Below are 21,110 nucleotides of genomic sequence, written 5' to 3'. Positions count from 1 at the left end.
TTAAAGATATTATCAAAAGTATAGGAACTATTTTTGTGTCTCAACCTTTTTAATTTTTTTTTCTAGTACATAACATGTTTTTATGAATGTATGTAATTTTATAAATAATAAGAATGAATATAATGTAATTTAATAAACAGTTAATTAGAAAAGGTGATTTTATTTTATGATAATGCAATGCAGTAGATAATTCGAATAGAATACCATCGAATAGGAAGAAACTTCAACCCATCGTTCAACCTTTACATTCTTAGAGTCGATGCAGAATGTAGATCAAATAACGAAATGACGATAGTGAAATTGAATGCAAGCTTGTCAAACTCTCGATTCGAGTATACATTATAGAGATTTTTATTGTCTAGATAATCTAGTAATCTAGGTCTGATCATAAAATATACGATGTTGAAAAGATGAAGATTAGGGTATCTGGATCCTGAATGGTTGGATCCAGATACCCTAATCTTCATCTACTGTTATGTATTAAATAAAATAATAAACAAATATTTGGTGATTTTATTTAAATTTTCCAGTAACTTTAAAATGGTCGAATAGTCAACATAATATAAAGTACCGGACTCAGAGCTATTCTGAAATAGATTATTATTAATCTATCATAGATATCTGGCAGAAAAACCAAACTTTTTGTTAAATAGCGTTATATTTTATGTCAGATCTACTCAAAAATATATTTTCACTTTTATTAATCTCATCCAGATTTTAATTTACTATAGAGACGGTTTTATTAAAGTTAAACAACATAGTTTTGTTGAAGTATAAATTTATTCATTAAAAATGCAGGTACAGGTATAAATATTTCCTATTCTCCTTTGTGACGATTTCGTATTACTTTCGAGTATTTGTGTTCAACAGCCGCATACATTTATTTACACCTACATAAATAAATTCATACACACCCTATAATATACATAATCCTTAACCTTATAATCTCACAAACACTGGCCGGAATTGAATACAAAACCCTTAACCCCTAAATAGTCCTAAAATATAATATTTCCATTGGTTGTAACCGTATCTTCTCACAGCACAGATTTCCAAAATTCCAATGAGGGCTATCGTTTTTATCCTAAAGGTTGGCACCACCGGCTATTGACATGACCCGACTCTACAGTGGCGCCATCCTGGTAAGAGCAAATGCGAAAGTGCTTCAGTGCTCACCAGTACCTCTAGTATGAACAACTTTCGTCTTCGAATCGTTTGCGTATTCGACCGATCAACTCAACCTTCAAATTAAACGATAACGTGACAATTTTGATTCTCAAAATGAGTTTAGTGCAACCATTTCTCATACTAAGTTCACTTTACGACACGTTCACAAGGGCGCTGTTGTAGTTTTCGTACTAAATCTTTTCGATGGCGATTCGAATACGCAAACGATTCGAATTCGAAAGTTTTTCGTGCTAGCCGTACAGTTGGCGCCTTTCTCTACCTCTATAGTGGCGCCAAATGGTGAGCGCTAAAACGATAGCCTTCATTGATATGGGAAGCACAAATCCGCAGTTTGCTCAAGGGTAAATAGGCAAGTATCAAACAAATTCAGGGTCTGGTTCCTTCCAGTACCTTTGTATCTGCTGCAAGCTTTTTCCTTTCGTCTCTGGGACCCATAGTAGAGTGTACACAACTCCGAATAGAGTTACAGCAGCGAATGTATAGAAGACTACGTATTCTCCGAACTGGTTCGCTACGGGTGTGTAGAATAGCACTGTCATGGAACTGCAGAAGAAAGAGAACGCCATGGAAGCGCCGGCCATGCGCGCACGCATCTGTAAGAGATAGAAAAAGATGAATAGGACATACATTTTTATTGCTTAATCGGCCATATTACAAGTAGGTACGGATGATATCTGTTATGAATATTAAGTTTTGTAAGGTATTCACATAAAAGTAATGTGACACAATATATTGTTTAAAGTGGGTATCCACATTTCTGTTTGTCCAGTGCTCTTGCCAGTCGAATAATAAACGCAGTATAGAACGCACGACGGGTCTTTTATTTATCAGTGGCGAACGAGGACGGTAAAAAAAAAATATGGCGGTTAAGTTCGGTGAATTTAACATGGACACAGGAAACTGGACTTCATATTGTGAACGATTAGAAATGCATTTTGTGGCGAATGGCATCGCGGCGGGAAATAGATTGCCGACATTAATATCTATTATTGGTGAATCGGCATACGAATTGATGGTGAATTTGTGTAGTCCGAGAAAACCGTTCGAAATGAAATATGATGACGTAGTGAAGCTTATGTCGGAACATTTGCAGCCAAAGACATCTATACTGGCTGCGAGATATGTGTTTAGGCAGCGATTTCAACATAACGGTGAGACAATCACTCAATACGTGGCTGAGTTGAAACGATTGTCACGGTCGTGCGACTTCAAGGACAGACTAGACGAAAACCTAAGGGACCAGTTCGTGTGTGGGCTACGTAATGATACTATACGACAGAGACTTTTCGCAGAAGAAAATTTGGATTGGGCAAATGCAAATAAATTAGCCAATATTATCGAGTCAGCGGCCCGGGATGCATCGGTAGTGGATACGGCGGAGGTAACTACCTACAACAGCGCGGGAGACCGCTATACAGCGACGTCAGCAGCGCGGGGACGGCGTTCCAGCATCGCCGGCTCGAATGAAACAGAGGACGTACATCGGCTTTTTAGTGAGATGGACCGTATGAAAGTGACGGGGTGCTTCGCCTGTGGCGTCGGAGGACATTACTGGAACGAATGCCGCTATCGTACTTTTGAGTGCAGTCGGTGCAGAAAAATAGGCCATCTGAGAAGGGTATGTCCACTTGGAAAGAAACCTCAGGACGGAAACAAGGTTCGAGGGGGGCCGGTGCGTGGTGGCATGCGCGGTGGCGGAGCGGCGAGCGCCAGCGGGCGCGGGCGGCGCGGCGCCGGGTGGCGGGCGGCGCCGGGCGGCGGTGGCGGTGCGCGCGCGCACTACGTGCAGGAGGACGACGAGGGCCGGGAGGGCCAGCACGGCGAGCAACAGGAGGAGGAGGAGCCCATGTACTTAATGTCACTTGGGAACTACAAGCCGGTAAACATTAAAATTTGTGTACAAAATAAATTAATTAATATGGAAGTAGACACAGGTTCGGCATTATCATGTATTAGCGATAAAGAATATAGACAAAATTTCACTAATTTCACGTTAAAAGAATGTAATTTAACTTTAAAATTTTACAATGGTTTAAAAGCGAAACCCCTAGGGGTTTTTGAAGTAAATGTTACCTACGGCAAAGTAACAAAATTATTAGATCTTTATGTAATTCAGAACGGCGCAACAAATTTATTAGGTCGCCAGTGGTTAGCAGAGTTAAACATACCTATACCAAAAATATCAATTTCCACCGAAACAACTTTTAATAACATTGAAAATGTAGATAGTGATAAAATAATAAAGGATATGTTTTGTAGGTACAAGGAGCTATTTAATGAAGAGCTAGGGAAGTTCTCCGGTGGGCGGGCCCGGCTCCGCGTAGGCGCGGGCGCGCGGCCCGTGTTCTGCCGCGCGCGCCCGCTGCCGTACGCGCTGCGCGAGCGCGTGGACGCCGAGCTGGACGCCATGCTGCGCGCCGGCGTCATCGAGCCCGTCGACCACTCCGACTGGGCCACGCCACTGGTGATTGTGCATAAGCCTGATGGATCGCTTCGCCTATGCGCCGATTATAAGGTCACATTGAATCAAGCCCTGCTCGTTGACAAATTTCCTGTTCCAAAGATAGAGGATGTATTTTCTAAAATTAGCGGTAGTCAATATTTTTCGAAATTAGATTTATCGCAAGCTTACAACCAGGTGCTTTTAGATGATGAGTCAACTCAGTTAACTGTGATAAATACACATCGAGGACTTTTTAAATATAACAGATTAGTCTATGGTCTAGCTTCCAGTCCGGGAATTTTTCAAAGATTGATGAATGAATTGTTAAAAAACGTGCCTAATGTTAGCTATTTTTTAGACGATATTTTAATCAGTACACCTACCCTTGAGCAAAATATAAAAACGGTAAATATTGTTTTAGAAATTTTGCAAAAATATGGTTTAAAAATTAAAAAGCAAAAATGTTCTTTTTTTTCAAATGAGGTGAAATATTTAGGGTTTGTGATAGATAAAGTGGGAATAAGGGTAGATCCAGAGAAAATAAAACCAATAACATCAATGACACCCCCAAATAATGTCAGTGAGTTAAGATCATTTATAGGAATGATCAATTTTTATGGGAAATTTATTAAAAACTTGAGTGAACAGCTAGCCCCTTTGTATAGTTTATTAAAAAAACACTCTAGATGGACTTGGGGTCCAAGTCAGCAAAGGGCATTCAATAAGGTTAAAGAATTGCTAAAAGGGGCGCAAGTGCTTGCATATTATGACATAAACAGGCCGCTGGTGCTGACGTGCGACGCGAGCCCGCACGGGCTGGGCGCGGTGCTGGCGCAGCGGGACGCGGCCGGCGCCGAGCGCGTCATAGCCTACGCTTCGCGCGCGCTCACGCCGCCAGAAATCAATTATAGCCAGATACATAAAGAAGCTTTAGCCATAATCTTTTCGGTAAAAAAATTTCACCAGTATTTATATGGTCGCCATTTTACATTAAAAACTGACCATAAACCATTAGTAAGTATATTCGGACCGGTGGCAGGAATACCAAATATGACAGCCAGTCGTTTACAACGCTGGGCACTAATATTATCAGCCTACAATTTTACGATAGAATACATAAAGTCGGACGACAACACGGCTGATGCATTATCTCGATTGATATCTACATATAAGGATAACTCAGGTAAAAACGAAGAGTATCCAGAGCAAACTTACCTTCATTTTGCATCTGAAGCCCTTTTACTTGATTATAATATTATTCGTAAAGAAACACAAAAAGACCATATTCTAAGTAGGGTGTTAAGCTATATTCGTGATGGTTGGCCACATGAAGTCGATATAAAGGAATTAAAACCGTATTACAATCGTAGGTCGGAATTATATTGCGAATTAGACTGCATTATGTGGGGTCACCGGGTGGTCATACCGGAAAGTTGTCAAAATAAAGTATTGCGCGAACTTCACGATTCTCACATGGGGGTGGTAAAAACTAAGAGCTTGGCTAGGAGTTATGTGTGGTGGCCGGGAGTGGACGAGGCAGTGGAGGCGCGGTGCCGCGCGTGCGAGGTGTGCGCGGCGCTGGCGAGCGCCCCGCCGGCGCACGAGCCGCGCGCGTGGCCGTGGCCGCCGCGGCCTTGGTCACGAATCCACGTTGATTTTCTGGGACCTATTCATGGCGTTAAGTACTTAGTCATAATAGATTCGACCACCAAGTGGATAGAGATTTTTAAAATGACAACCACTACCGCAAAAATGGTTATAAATAAATTTAGAGAAGTATTTGCACGTTTTGGCCTGCCTAAACAAATAATCAGCGATAACGGTCCACCTTTCTCGAGTGATGAAATGAATGATTTTTATAAATGTAACGGTATAGAATCAATATTTACAGCCCCATATCATCCTGCTTCAAATGGTGCGGCAGAAAATGCAGTAAAGATTTGTAAAAGGGTTATTAAGAAAGCCTTGGTCCAACAAGTAGATGTAGATATAGCTTTGAATAGGTTCTTATTGATCTATAGAAATACCAGTCACAGTACCACGGGAGAAAGTCCCGCTCAACTTCTTTTCGGACGTTCTTTGCGAACTAGACTTGATTGTATAAAACCAGATCGGGAAAAGAAAATTGATAATTTACAACGAAAGCAAGGAAGTATGGCTGGTGGTAGGTTACGTTCGTTTGAGGAAGGGAAAGACGTGTGGTATAGAAATTTTGGAACAGGAACTAGGTGGGAAAAGGGTACAGTTGTAAAAAAGTTAGGTGACACCGATTACCACATACGTTCGTTAGATGGGCAAATCGTACATCGTCATGTTGACCAATTAAAAAGGCGTGAGCTAAAGATAGATTCAACTCAAGAGCGAATGGGCGAGCGATTATCAGGGAAAACAGTGGCTGGGGCTAGATCGGAGGGTTCGGGGCTCGATGGTTTCGGCGCGGAAGAACCGCGGCCTCTCGCGAGCTCAGTGTGCGTCGCCGTGCCCGCCGCGGCTGCCCCCGCCGGCGATGGCGGTGCCGCCGCGGACGCGGGGGGCGCGGGGGCGCGCGCGGGCCCGCGGGAGGCGGCGCCGGCGAGCCCGGGACCGCCACACCGGGAATGTAGGATACGTAGACCACCAGTTCGATATGGTTTTGAAATTGATTAGTTAGTATCATTCTTATCTTTGCGGTGTAGGTTAACCACACGATCAGTAAAAAAAATAATAATTTAGTATTTGTCTAATTTGTGTAAAATTGATTTGTTATTTGTAGTAAGTTACTTAGATATAAGTGAATAAATACATTTTGTTTATAATGTATCGAAAATACGTCCTACCTACCTAGCTAGTATAATATAATATACTTAGATAATATTTTTGTGTATGTATCTTTAAATAAGGGTGGAGATGTTATGAATATTAAGTTTTGTAAGGTATTCACATAAAAGTAATGTGACACAATATATTGTTTAAAGTGGGTATCCACATTTCTGTTTGTCCAGTGCTCTTGCCAGTCGAATAATAAACGCAGTATAGAACGCACGACGGGTCTTTTATTTATCAATATCGAAAATAGCGTCTATTGCAATTAGATAAGAATTAGAATGAGCTGTGAGCAGCTTGATGTGCTGTCGTCTGTAAAAAATAAGAGACCACACCACAGACCGTTTAGCTTGATGTCAGCTAGTCATAACAGGCACGTTCGCTAGGCTTTACTGGCAGAGAATGCCTTTTGGCTTTAAGTTCGCCTTTTACTCTCCTTTAAATTAAAGTTTTAATAAATACTGAATGGTCTCTGTCACTTTCATTTATTAATTTCGATCTAAGTCATATAGAAGTCAGCTCAGACGAGATATCTTGAAGAAGTCATTTTACTCGTAGTAATTCATAATCATCATTAAAGTGGAAACTTACCTGGAAAGTGAAGACCTCAGCCATGATGACCATAGGCACCGGCGCCAGCCCGGCTCCGTAGGCCAGGATACACAGGCACACTGCCACCACGGGCAGCCAGGGGACCGACTTGGTGCTGACCAGGAAACCCGTCGCCAGGGTTGCCATGCAGATGGATACGACCAGGGAACTGCAGGCTAGCGGGTACTGTGGATATGGAATAAAACTTTAATAATAATGTTGAAAGAGTTGTGATAACAATTAATGTTAAAAGTATTGATTTGTTTCAGCAGTTGGAGGTTAAGATAGCCAATTCTTTTGTGGTTGAAAATTTCGGGTGAAGTTCGCTTCTAGCTTCAGCCTGATCATCGCTTTCCATCAGGTGAGAGCTTCATAAATAAACTTGTAATGGCGACAATTATAGCAATGGTATCAGTGTCGGACTGACGATTCGACAGTTGGTAGCTACGTCTACACAAGGACATCTAATACTATCACTCCTCTCTTTCCCACCACTGCAACTCCTGTATAGCCTCCTGGCAGGATCTACAGCTTGGACTCCAATGAATGAAACCCAACCAGTAAGGGTTGATTGCCCTGTCCAGCTAACATTTTAATCAGAAAGGATTTCAACTCCTTTCGAGTTACGAGTAAGTACTTAGTATAACAAAAAAAACTCAAAAAACTTTTCTAAACTCTTCTCTTACCTTCCTCCCAAACTTCTCAATAGACATAGTGGTGAAGAAGGACCCAGCCAGCTGCAGCGAGCCCATGAACAGCGCCAGGGTGTTAGGGCTCCAGTCCGTGCCCGCGCGACGGAACACATCTGCTGCAAAATTCATGAGGGCGAAGCACCCGGATAGCGTCTGCATCGCCATGAGCGTGAGCGTCATGCGGAGCGCTGAGAAGGTCGCTTTGTCTTTTACTGTGGAAGAGAAGAAAACTTTCATCAATCTGGCCATTTGGTCTCGAATATTGCTTTCATTCCCATTCAGGTAATTTTTGTCTCTAGGTACTAGGTAAAGGGGGGGGGGGGGCGGTGGGGGCAAGTCTACGGTCTATGTCAAGATACGGGGGGGGGCGGGGGAGTGCGATTGTCTTTCAATCTTCGAATCGGTAGGTAACCCCAAAATTGGGGGGGGGGGGGGACCAGGGGGTGCCTAATAGGATATAATATGACGGGGGGGAGGGACGCCCCGGGTGCCGGGTGGAAGACGTAGCGTGGGCAGGCCTCCTACTGGTGAAGGTCGCGGGAAGAGCCTGGTTGCGGGCAGCGTAGGACCGTTCATTGTGGAAAACCTTGGAGGAGGCCTTTGTCCAGCAGTGGACGTCATCCGGCTGAAACGAACGAACGAACTAGATGAGCATAACCAAGCACGACCGTCAGCATGACTTTATTATTTACAAATGGAAGATGCAAGTTGAGATTTCGCCAGAGCATGTGACCACACACTCTTGGAAGTGTGGATGTCGTAGAAGACGACTATGTAAGTAGTTAAAGAAAAAATATGCGGACTACAACCCGTTTTTCCTACGCTGGCTGGGTAGGCTCGGGTACTTAAGGAATCCTCCATTTTCCTACGAGTATGTTAACTATTCATTTCGTTCGCGAATTTTCGTTATAATGGTTACCCACTCCCCTGATTTCTAACACTTCCCATTTACCTATTAAATATTATTAAGAATGTGAAAGAACCGCCATTCATTGAATTGCTGATCCAATCAGACATCTAATGTAATGACCAACTCATTGCTGATTAAAACGAGTTCCCGTAACGATCCTAATATTGCTGTTACCGTGACATCATCGGGAATTCCGAACTTCAATTTTATTGCATGTGATGAAACCATTCCATAATTTATTGACCTACTGAATCATAATAAGTATTAGCTCCTCCTGACAGACATTTTTCAGTTTCTTTAACTTTTTTGTATACCTACTTAGTTAAGTACCTAGTCAAACATCTTATCTATCTATCTACAGCCTTTGGGGTTCCTCCAACCTTTCAACGACTTTTGTCCCTGGCTACCCTGCCGGATATCCATCTTTTAGTCAAACATAACTCTATACAGGGTGTTAGGTAAATTGGTATATGAGCCGACACAAGCCCATGTTAACATGGGCATATAAATGGTATGGTGAAGTTAGAAAATTGATATCTTCATTTTAATTATTTTAATTTTAATACATATCGGATTTTATAAAATTTATTTTGTATGAAAATAAAATAAAAAAATGATGATATCGAATTTCTGACTTCACCATACCATTTATATGCCCATGTTAACATGGGCTAGTGTCGGCTCATATACCCATTTACCTAACACCCTGTATAAAGTATTGTCAAATTAACGCGAAAACAATTACATAAAACTGAAAGAAAGTGATTTCATCATTATTTAATTACCCGTTTAATATTGAAGTTAATTGCGTCTTGTATAATTAATGTATTTAATAAGATTTCTTACTTAATATTTTTATAGCAGGTACGAAACGGTAAATAAGTACTTAAGTAATAACTGTATTATTAAAATCATCATGCAAGCATTAAGTGAGTACGAGTATAGTCTAATCTAACGTTGTTTAATTAGATTTTTATACTTATTTAACTAACGTATTTAGATATCCTATTTAAATTATCTATATTTAAAAATTTTTGTGCTTCGTTTAATACCTACGAAAACTTTGATGGGTTTTGCAAAATAAATCATTAGGTCTCCAGTCCTGGATAAATATTAAACATCGGAAGATCGTACTTACTTTGGAAGTACTTATTCTTCGAAGCGCACCCATTTTGAGGTGCTCCTAAACTATCTACTTTGTTGTGTTACTATTAAAAGATATCAACTTTGTTTACTAATATATGAATAAAAAGAACCAGAGCAACATAACATTTAAGCGCACCCATTTTGTGAAGCGCACCTAAGTACTTAGCGCTTTACAACATGGGTGCGCTTCGAGGAATACCCCCTGGTTTGTGGTGTTTCTACGCAGCTTACATCCAGAACTGCCATTGGCTGAAAAGATTTTACGATTTTAAAATGACTCTTGGACGTACTTTACCAATACTCCGTAGAGTGACAGAAGGCGCCTCCTCGTACAGTCGCTGCTCCTCACGTAGTTTGGCCAGCTCTTCGTGCACGAGCTTGCTCTTGCGGTTGACGCTGCGCAACCAGCTGATAGTCTTGGCGGCTTTCTGGGTGAAAAATGATTATATTTTATATGTGCATAGCATCTTAAGTTCTTTAGTTTTCAGTCAAATCACGTCTACTGTTGGATAAAGGCCTCCCTCAAAGATTTCCGTAGACCGGTCCTGCGCTGCCCGCATCCAGGTAAGTACCTTCAGAAGATCATAGGTCGTCCTCCTATGATAATGTTCCCATTAAAAATGGTGTCCTTATAGCCTTTAGCCCACAACACATGAAAGCAACATTGGTGGCAAATTCTAAAATGGGTAGGCAACATTGTACATACATAAGGCTGGTAATCATACAAAGGAATGTTTGTTTAGAAAATTTACATGAGATAAAGCAGTGCTATTACTCACTGAATGCGTGATGAACTCATACACGATAATACAAGAGATGAAGGAATGTGTGATATCCCGATGAAGAAGTATATATGCATCTATCTTGGTAGTAAAAGTGCTCTCAGTAAACTTAGCAACCTAATTCCTAAACATTTTTCAGTAACTTTACTTGAGAACGCAACATAATGTAAAAAAATTCGGCGCATGTCGGTTCCCAAAATAACTTTAAATCACGCAAACGAAATGTGCAATAAGGTCAACGTTTTATCTGTCTCATTAAACGACATGTTTTGTTCAACCTCTTCACTATACATAGAATCTGTATGATGCCATTCAAAAACGTACCTCATCCCTCCCAATCTTGAGCAGATAATTCGGTGACTCTGGCATAAAGCAAAAGACGACTACATGCGTCGCCGCCAGAGCCAGGTAAACCGCCTGATTCGCGGAGTACGACAGGAGCATGCCTATAGCATATACGAAGATGACTCCCATCTTGCAGACGGTCATAGTGAGGGACGCTAGGGCTCCCCGCCAGGCGTCTTCTGAGATCTCCTTGACGTAGACCGGGACGACCACGAAGCAGCCTCCGGCGGCTAGGCCGGCGATGATCCTGGCTGCTATTAGGGAGGGAACCGTCACTTTTGAAAGCTTGAGGATCCATGATATCTGCGAAAGAAAAAGTTAGTTATATTAGGGAATAGATTGATAGATATACCTGTATTTATGTAGAGGTACTCTTTATGTTACTACAGTAGGAGTAGGCGTTCTTATATTACCTATCGCTAGGAAGCATTCTTTTCCAGACAACTCGGGGATAAAAGGAAGACTGCTTAGAAAAGCTGAGTGAATTGAATAGGTCATTTTTAAAAGAATTTTGAACTCGTACTTACTACCTGCTTATAACTATAGAATCTATGAAGAAGCAATAGAATTCAAAGCGTTTCAAGATATGAAATGGACAGCTATTTTGAAACTAGGCTACAATAACAACTTACACAGGACAGCAAAGAGACAGCAATCACACAGATCTTCCTTCCGAACCTGTCGGAGCTGTAACTGAAGAAAGGTATGCCACAGATGGCCGCGAGAGGCAGTGCGGCCGCCATCCACGAGATGTCGCTGTCTCGGAGTGGCGCTCGCGCAGGCGTGTCGGCCGACTTGAGGAGAGGGCCCATGGGCGACAGCCAGCCAATTTGGATGCCGTAGGTGAAGGTCGGGATGGTAGCTGCAAGAGAGAAGGTAAAGTGGAAAATATGCTTTATGTGGAGCAGGACATAGAGACAATGACACGTTCGCATGTCTCTAAGTTAGGTACAACACAACAGCAGAATATAATACCTATGTGGGATTGTGAGATTGTTCTATAGAAAATAATGGTTTTATTCGTTCTTCATTTTATTAAAATCGTCTTACAAAATCGTCCATCTTTGCACAGACAGCTAACGTCATCTCTAAAACCAAATCTGACATCTGACCATAAACTTATTTAAAAAATAAAAACTAAAGCAAACTCCTTATTCCCACACGGCCTTCCTGATTATTCATCTGTCCCAGATGAAATACCTTCGTCTTCGGTAACAATCAACGTCTTCATAAAATCAGCAGAACTAGTCTTGTTATCAGGGCCGTCGTCATATGTTGTAGCTTTCTTTCTTTTCTTGTTGTAAACTCTAACACTTCCATCCTGGATTGTCTTTATAGATTCTCTTGCCTTTTCTCTTAACTCTTGTCTTGTCACGTCCATCCTCTCTACGTTTTCCTCTTCTATCATCGTAATAAGTTCATCATCTCCTTTATTAATCCGGTCAAACAGTCCTTCTTTCCCTCCCTTATGATTCTCTCTTATAATTTCGTCATGCATCTTCTTTGGTACTACAAATAATCCATCTTCATTTCTCTCTTTGGGCAACATGTCATTCTGGTAGGATTCTTTCAGCATCTGAATAGGTTCGTCTTCATTTTGTGCCTTCTTCAGTCGTGCAGTCGTCTCGGTAAGTACTAGGTCGGTGTTCTATCTGATAGTCTTTGCTCTTCTTTATTTCATTATTAGGACAATCATCACTTTTGTGTCCAAATTTATTGCATCTAAAGCATTTAATTCCCTTTTCACATGCAGAAGATTGATGATCGAAAGCTCCACAGTTATAACATCTTCTCTTCGGATTATCATCATTGCCTGATCTTCGATTACTTTGACTTCCTTGGTGATTTAACGTCGAGGGTGTTGGTTTCGCTAACTTCTTCATAAACTCGCTGTATATCTGTAGTTTCTTCCTGAACTCCTTAATATCCGCGGCACCATAAAGTATAACTTTATTCGTCTCAACGTCTCTAATTCCGTCTATAACGTACTCCATCAGGGCAGCATCTTCAACTTTCCCATGTAATGCTATCTCTTTCATCGACAAAAAGTACTGTTGGTAAGTTTCATCACTCTTCATCTTCCGTGCAACTAGTCTCTTGTGGATCGTCGCGCTATTTAGTTTGGGTGCGAATTCTTCTATAAGCTCTTTCTTCAAATTAGTGTAGTCTTTAACTCTACCAATAGACCTCAAAAATAACTTAGCAGTTCCTCCCAGCAGTCTCTTCGCATAAACTAACTTCTCCACATTAGTCCACTTCATCAAATCAGCAACGTCTTCAAATTCTTCTATAAATTCCGTTACAGGATAGGTATCATCGCCAGTAAAAACATTCATTGACTTCTCTAAGTCTCGGAACGATATCTGAACCCCAACATCTTGACATTCTTGGTATTCTTCATTTTCGCTCGGTTCCTGACCTTTCTTCTTCAGCGGCATCTTCGGTAAAATATCTATCGTCTTTTTCGTCTTCGTCGTAAGTCGTCGTCGTGTACAGTAAGATACTTTACTCGAATTCATCAGAAATGATCACCGTCGTAACAAGTCACCTTCAACATCTTTCGTCTTATTTTTACGTCTTGAATCTTCGTCTTCCGTCGTCTTGAACCACTAATTTTCAATGATGAGCTTGACCCCCATGATCAATCCACTCATATCCCCCTAATCCCGCTAATCCCGGACGAGCCCCCAAAAAAAGTTGTGGAATTGTGAGATTGTTCTATTGAAAATAATGGTTTTATTCGTTCTTCATTTTAATAAAATCGTCTTACAAAATCGTCCATCTTTGCACAGACAGCTAACGTCATCTCTAAAACCAAATCTGACATCTCACCATAAACTTATTTAAAAAATAAAAACTAAAGCAAACTCCTTATTCCCACATATATAGAAGGCAAATGACGTCCACTGCGGGTCAAAGGTCCTCAAGGATTTCCACAAAGAAAAACCGATCATACATTGTCCGTATCCCGCGATCTTCACCAGATCGTCGGTCCTCCTAGTAGTGGGAGAATGTAGCAGCTTTATAAAAATTTGGAAAATCAGATGGTAAAGATGATTTCCGTGTCACATAGTCTGCCCCTAGAGCCAAGTCTAATACACCAGGGTTTTCTTCATAGTACGGTCCCACGGTGGAGGTATACTTATTAAAGACCATAGTGTTCACTATTTTTGACATTGGCGGCCAAATTCTTCTCGTCAGAGCAGTTTTAGGAGCGTGGGCATTTGTCCCTTTGTAACAAATAGCAGGTTTCATTATTTTTGATAGATTTTTGATACGAGAACAGGAGTTCTCCTTCGTTAGCAAATGACGTTGTTTTACGGAAGAACATTGGAGTTTGAATAAGATTATTTTTATGTTATGTGTAAAAATAAGAACAAGAAACCTGTATTGATAAGTTTATGCTGGAAGTCAAATGCTGTCGAGCTACTTCCTGTCTGATGACGACAGTTTGGTTAATTTGTATGCCGTTGTTGTTTATGAGGACCGCGGCGAGAGTGCGTTCTGCACTCGATTTCGTTCGCTGTTCGCTGACAGTTATGTACACAGCCGATTTATCGTGACCACTTGCGAGTCGTGACAATGATTGAGTAGTTAAACGTAACAATAAAAAAGTTAGCTACGTTTTGATGACTTTCATTCGCACGAAAAATGCCCATTGCATATTATTTATCGCTTTGTTCCAAGCAAGAAAGTTTCTGTCCCCGTCTCTACCAAAAACTCATAAGTATTGCAGTCCTAATATTATCAATATTTCTTGTAAAACATAACCTTACCTACTTACCCACTTAATAATAATGAGCATTACGTCTACGTGAGTAAAGCTTTGGCGCGGGCACGAAACGCTCTACCAAGAAAGAATCAGCGACTCTATCATAAGAATAGAGTCAATATTCATTTAGGCTATTCCTATGGTACCTACTCGTAATACCATGAGTGTAATAATGTAGGTAGCGATAAAAAAATCAACAAAGAAATACGAAACTAGGCAGGTACACATCGCATATAAAAAATGTAAGTGACTTTCCACGTAGCGTTCTTACGGCACTGCGGCAACGTAAATTGAGGAATTGAAATGCAATTCAGTTATTGACCCAGTTACCTCATTATTCTTTGGATAACTAGTTACCAACTGTCAGGAGTGTCAGGACTATTTATGAACTAGAATAAGTAGTTTTATTGAATGGAGAATTGGGCAATTCATTTCACAATGCTAATCAATTCAGTGGGTCTAGACAAAGTGCAAATTATAATCGCAAACCAGTCGAAAAGTGGTCGAAAAGCCCCTTTTTTGTATGGAGTTTTGACGGATTCGATTTTCGATTCGATCAAAAAGTGCGTTTTGTCTAGGGGGGCTGATACTTTTTTTCAGTTGTCAAAATATGATTCATTTATAGTTCCAAAATAGTGAACTGTCCTATCGATGACATTGACAGTGGGGCGCCACCGTCATACCGGATCGCTGGTTCCGATTTTTGCCATGTTGGAAACCATAATAGTTGAACGATGGTAGCGCCCCCCTGTCATTGAGTTTGGCGGGACAGTTCAGCGTGGGTCATCTATACAGATTTTTTGGAAGCTTATTGTCATTATTGTCGTCACTATCTTGTTTTCCAATGTTTTTTCGCTCAGCTATTTACAAAGTTCAAATGCTGGTTCAAACCTATCTTTTTTGTTTGCCGTCCGATTTCAATATTTATTTTACATACGAGTAATTTCTAGGATTTAGCTATTCAAGAGTTTATGAAAAATGAAAGGACAGTGCCAATCCATGTATGGAAGTTGGACCAAGTGCTGCCCAGAATGAAACCATAGTGCATTTTGTTCCTCAGGCCAATTCTAATTTGTAAACCGAATCGCACTGAAATCTATCCCTGGAGTTAAGAGAAAAAAATAGTTTTGTTTTGAATTATTTATTTATTTATTTATTTATTTACGTACAAAATATCATCGATGTATACGTATTACGCATAAGATTTCACGATTTTGGCATTAAATAACACTCGTTATGTTGAACTTAACCATACTGCATCCGTACACCTTACTTTAGTTTAGTACGACTTCGACATTCTTTATAAGCGATCAAGCGCTGTTGCAGTAGTTTGGTTAGTTGACAGAAATTAATTATTTCCAAAATGGAGCAACAAGTTTTAGCTTACAATAACTTCAATAATCGATTGTAATACACCAATATATTGATTTTTTGCAAGGATAGAAAACTAAAACTTCTTGCTTCATTTTGGAAATAATGAATTTCTGTCAACTTACCAAACAATTAAAACAGCGCTAGATCGTTTATAAAGAATGTCTAAATCGCACTGAAGTAACGTGTACGGATGCAGTATGGTTATGTTCAACATAAAGAGTTCAAAATAATTCAAAACAAAACTCTTTTTCTCTCTTAACTCCAGGGATAGATTTCAGTGCGCTTCGGTTTACACATTAGTATAGGCCTGAGGAACAAAATGCAATATGGGTTGATTCTGGGCAACACTTGGTCTAGACCCTGGCACTATCCTTTATTAACCTTTAAATCACTTTAACTACCTATCCAAATTGACAGTTGATTTTAAAGCAAAGTAAATCCAATTTTACTTACAGTTTGTTAGCTATGTAATTTGGTGCATTTATATTTATGTTGTGCTTTAAAATTACTGGATGGATACCTAATGGTGTCAACCACCTAGGAGGTAGGTAAAGTTTAAAGGGTTTTCGTACGAGTAACAGGGCATTCTTCTGACATTATTAGCTAGTCACATACGTACGAGTAGGTTTATGTTGTTTACTTCCATAGTTTAGTTTGCGAACGAATGAGGTCACAAACCTGGTGCCAGACCTTTTGAGTCAACATATGCATCTGACGTTATACAGTGTGAGTCACGTTAAAGTGTACATATGAAAATAGATGAAACTAAACCTATTTTTATCGACAAAAAAGAGGTCAAAAATTTTTTGAGATTTTTTTTTAATTTTTTATAGAATTTTTTTTTCTTCCAATTACTTATTGTAAAGAAAACGTAATAACTTTTAAACTAAGCGGTATATCCTGATAAAATAAAAACAGTAATAATGCTAAATAACAGGCGATACTAAAAAAATACATAAAATACACAAAAAAGGCCAACAAATAATAAAAAATGATACTTTTTGAAAAAAAAAACTGCTTTAAAATTCGTGTTTTTCTTTGGTTATTTGATAAATTTCTCCAAAAAATGCCCCTATAACCGGTGGTTTTTATTACTTTGTATTATTCTCTATCGTATTACCTTCGTAAAACCAAAAATTGCATGTCTCTATCCCTATCACAACGTTTGCAATGATCGTTTGAACTAAGCCTCTCCGGGCGCGCCATTCAAAGCTTCGTTAACAACGAAACTGAAAATGGCTCTAGATTTGTAATTTTGATAAAGACAAGTTAGATTTCAAATAAAAACAAAAGATTTCGAAGAAAAATAAGCATTTTAGTTAAAATTAAAATTCTCTCTACCTGTAGCGGAGAATAATGTTGTGGCAGGCCTTTGTTCAAACGTTCATAGAAAATGTTGTGATAGGGATAGAGACATGCGATTTTTGGTTTTACAAAGATAATACGATAGAGAATAATAAAAAGTAATAAAAACCACCTGTTATAGGGGCATTTTTTGGAGAAATTTATCAAATAACCAAAAAAACACGAATTTTAAAGCAGATTTTTTTCAAAAAGTATCATTTTTTATTATTTATTGGCATTTTTTGTGTATTTTATGTATTTTTTTAGTATCGTCTGTTATTTAGCATTATTACTGTTTTTATTTTATCAGGATATACCGCTTAGTTTAAAAGTTATTACGTTTTCTTTACAATAAGTAATTGGAAGAAAAAAAATTCTATAAAAAATAAAATAAAAATCTAAAAAAAAAATTGATCTCTTTTTTGTCGATAAAAATAGGTCTAGTTTCATCTATTTTCATATGTACACTTTAACGTGACTCACACTGTATTGTCGCTTAAGTTATTAGTTAGGTATAGTTGTTGCAAATCACGAATGCGAGTGAGCTTTACATGTGTGGTGGCTCGCTTCTATTCATTTTTCAAGTTTTGATAGTCATTACACTATCGTTATATGCATGCACACGTACACACAAAAGTAAAGCTCACTCGCCTTCATGAGCTGCAAGAACTATACTAGCTTTTGCTCGCGGCTTCGCGTGAAATTCAGTTTGTTACAAAAAGACCGACTTACCTACTTCACAGTTATGATAATAATTTGAACAATTAACTCAGTCAATGTCGTTGTAAATTATTGTCTTTATGCTCATAATAATAAACAGTAATACAGGGTTGCCCAGAAGAAAGTTCACTTTTGAAAATTCAAAGAAACGAAAACTGTACATTTTTGTAGAACTTTGACTATTGCAATTTAAAGGAAATTTAGTGCAATTTATTTGAAAATTTACTTTCTTTTATAAATTTTATCGTACATGTGATTCCCTTGACGTTTACAACATTCGGTCAACATACATAAAAAGTTTGGTAAACTTTCGTTAGAGTTACCTCGAAATGGATTCAGGATGAATGAATGCTGCAGAGTTTTTGGATTATGAGAGTATACTCTGCTCATAAGGTAATCCCACAAAAAGAAGTCTTCTGGAATGAGATTAGCGCTTCTCAGAGGCAGTGAGATTTCACCCCTGGTTAATTGGTTTCTTGCATTGAAAGGATGATTAATTTTTAAGAGCGCTATACTGGTAGGCTGAAAAGCTTTTTGATTTCAAAGATGCAAGATTCACAAGGCTATGACCGGAGGACTTGGTTTCATCAAGATGGGGTTACGTGTCACACTTCAAATGAGAGCATTTAGATGGTAAGAGACATGTTCCCACAAAAAATATTTTCAGGCAGGGGTGACATCTCCTGGCCACCAGGAAGCCCTCATCTCACTCCAGAAAATTATTTTTTGTGTTGTTACATTAAGAATAGAGTATACTTTTATAATCCAACAACCATGGAGCAACTAAAGCTGAGCATTCGGCAAAAAATTGAAAATAGGTTTCGAGTAATTCTAACGAACGCATTTCAAGATTTTGATGTATGTTGATCGAATGTTGTGAGCGTCAAGGAAATCTCCTTGGCGATGTAATTTAATAAAGGTTAATTTAAAAATAAATTTCATTAAATTTCCTTTGAATTGCAATAGTTAAAGTTCTATAAAAATGTACAGTTTTCGTTTCCTTGAATTTTCAAAAGTGAACTTTCTTCTGGGCCACCCTGTACTATGAAGCTTCATCAAAATCCATTTAGTTTTACGTGAAAGAGACAAGAAGACATTACATAAGTAGGTACTTAGTTAACTATTTATATTGTTAATTATTGGTTTAAAATCCTACGATAAGCACTAATCGAGCTTAAACTATGCATTTATACATTCTTTTTTAATGACTTGTCCAAATGCATTAAGCCATAGAGAAAGACCATCGGAATTTGAAATACAGGATGTCTGGATAATTCGTGATTGTTTGACTTCGCTTCGCTTTTAAGACTGATTCTAACGAATCTATATCGAAAACGAATACCTATACTATGTCTATGCTTCTATTAAGCAGAGTATTAAGATTCGGAACTGAAAATTTTTCTTTTCCTGAAATTCTTTATTATTAAATCAAATCAAAATCCATTTATTTGCTTGATAAGCTTACTACTTACTCATATTGATTCTGTAATCTAGCGTTTAACACTGGCTTACGTTATTGAGTAGTAGTAACTAGGTAGATTATTTACTATTAATGTGGAAATTGCGCGAAAATATTTGTAGTTACTTAACATGTCGATGTCCTGTAATACAAAAAACTTTACCCATCCTGCTACATTCACCTTAACTCAAGTGCGTTGAAGTAGAGTTCCGTTGTAATTTTAATTGATTAAATTATTATTGAGTTAAATATTTTATTCCATAACTTACAAAGAAGCGTAGTCATTACGAAATCGCGATAATAACATTAAAAAGATAATGTAGAGTTACCTTATTAGAGTAGAGGGAGTGTTAACGATGTTTATTTAATTTATTTTTTATTTTAACTACTTAAACTTACCTAACAATGCAGTTAAAATCTGTTTACGGGCATTGCCTCTACTTTTTCGTGCCGACTCGTTCATTTTGAGCTCAAAAAGTAAATATTTGTATTTCACAGAATTACTCCCGTATTACGAATACTTTATAAACACACTTTGAGGTTATATTTCACGTTGATTCTTACAACTCGATTTGAAATCCACAAATACACGTTCACATTATGTAATAACCGCTTTTACAAGTATTTTATGTCATGGTTCATAAGTTTTCCACTTTTCATTGATTATTGTTTTTACGAAACGCACCGTTCGAAACCACCGACTGAACTGACGAATGCGAGTTAGTAGAATGTGTTTGAATAACTTCATACTCTTCAAACAGTTACGTATACTGACAAGTTACATAGTAACAGATCCGAACACCACGCTCGTTTTTAGAGTGGTAACAATAGAGAGATAGAGTCGAAAATACGAAATCGTTTGGTTTCACTAACTGCAAAGTTAAGTTGGTCCCACAAATGCTGACCAAGGTCAATAGACGATGACTTTAAAAGATTTCATAAGAATTTCAACCTTAATGCGTGGTCTAATATCAGATTGTTGATTAACGGAAAATACAACAATGTTGTTTGAAATCAAAGAATTCAGTTTCAGTTTTCCAACGGGAGTTTGTGTGGAATGGAAATGAAACGTATAATTCAAGAAATTGGTATTTTAAATGTGCATGTGAATAAATTAATACCATTGTACGGCAGATAAAAGTTTTTTTCAGAACAAGAACATAAGATGCAATAGTTTAGGCTGTTGATTTTTATTTTAAACTAGCTTTCCGCCCGCGATTTCGCCTGGGGTTTTCCCGGAAATTATTCGAACTTTTCTCGCCGTAAATACCATCCTTGGACTTTAACGAACATTAAAAAAAAGAATTGGTAAAGAATTATTTATATCGATCGGTCTTAGTTATACATTATTAATTAAACCAATCATGTAAAGTTTTGTAATAGTTAATCACCTACCTACTTATGTTGATAATAATAATCGATGTTTCTACTTAGAAACGAAAACAAAAATTAGGTGAAGAAACCTAAATGTATGCAACATTGGCTCAAAGCATGAAATAATTTACATAAAAATAAATCGAATGGTTAACTACGTTTTTACGG

The 21,110-nt window shown here is 38.6% G+C and overlaps 1 protein-coding gene across 1 annotated transcript; it reads right to left on the bottom strand.

The window, feature by feature from the left end:
- Positions 1-758: 758 nt before the first annotated feature.
- Positions 759-20,302, bottom strand: LOC135082888 (facilitated trehalose transporter Tret1-like). The gene is made up of 7 exons (XM_063977650.1): positions 19,968-20,302; positions 11,532-11,761; positions 10,879-11,202; positions 10,068-10,200; positions 7,711-7,928; positions 7,025-7,210; positions 759-1,781 (listed from the first exon to the last, which is right to left on the bottom strand). The coding sequence occupies exons 1-7, from the start codon at positions 20,029-20,031 to the stop codon at positions 1,545-1,547; spliced, it is 1,392 nt and encodes a 463-aa protein (XP_063833720.1). The 5' UTR covers positions 20,032-20,302; the 3' UTR covers positions 759-1,544.
- Positions 20,303-21,110: the final 808 nt, after the last annotated feature.

Source organism: Ostrinia nubilalis, chromosome 22, assembly GCF_963855985.1.
Source record: "Ostrinia nubilalis chromosome 22, ilOstNubi1.1, whole genome shotgun sequence".
Classification (NCBI taxonomy): domain Eukaryota; kingdom Metazoa; phylum Arthropoda; class Insecta; order Lepidoptera; family Crambidae; genus Ostrinia; species Ostrinia nubilalis.
This window is presented reverse-complemented; position numbering and strand designations above follow the sequence as displayed.

Bases quoted from the DNA above. Each gene is read 5' to 3' on its own strand.
- LOC135082888 (XM_063977650.1), bottom strand. From the start codon at position 20,031: ATGAACGAGTCGGCACGAAAAAGTAGAGGCAATGCCCGTAAACAGATT. The intron at 11,203-11,531 runs GTAAGTTGTTAT...TTTCTTTCGCAG, and splicing joins CTGTCTCTTTGCTGTCCTGT to ATATCATGGATCCTCAAGCT. The intron at 7,211-7,710 runs GTAAGAGAAGAG...CCATATCCACAG, and splicing joins TTGAGAAGTTTGGGAGGAAG to TACCCGCTAGCCTGCAGTTC.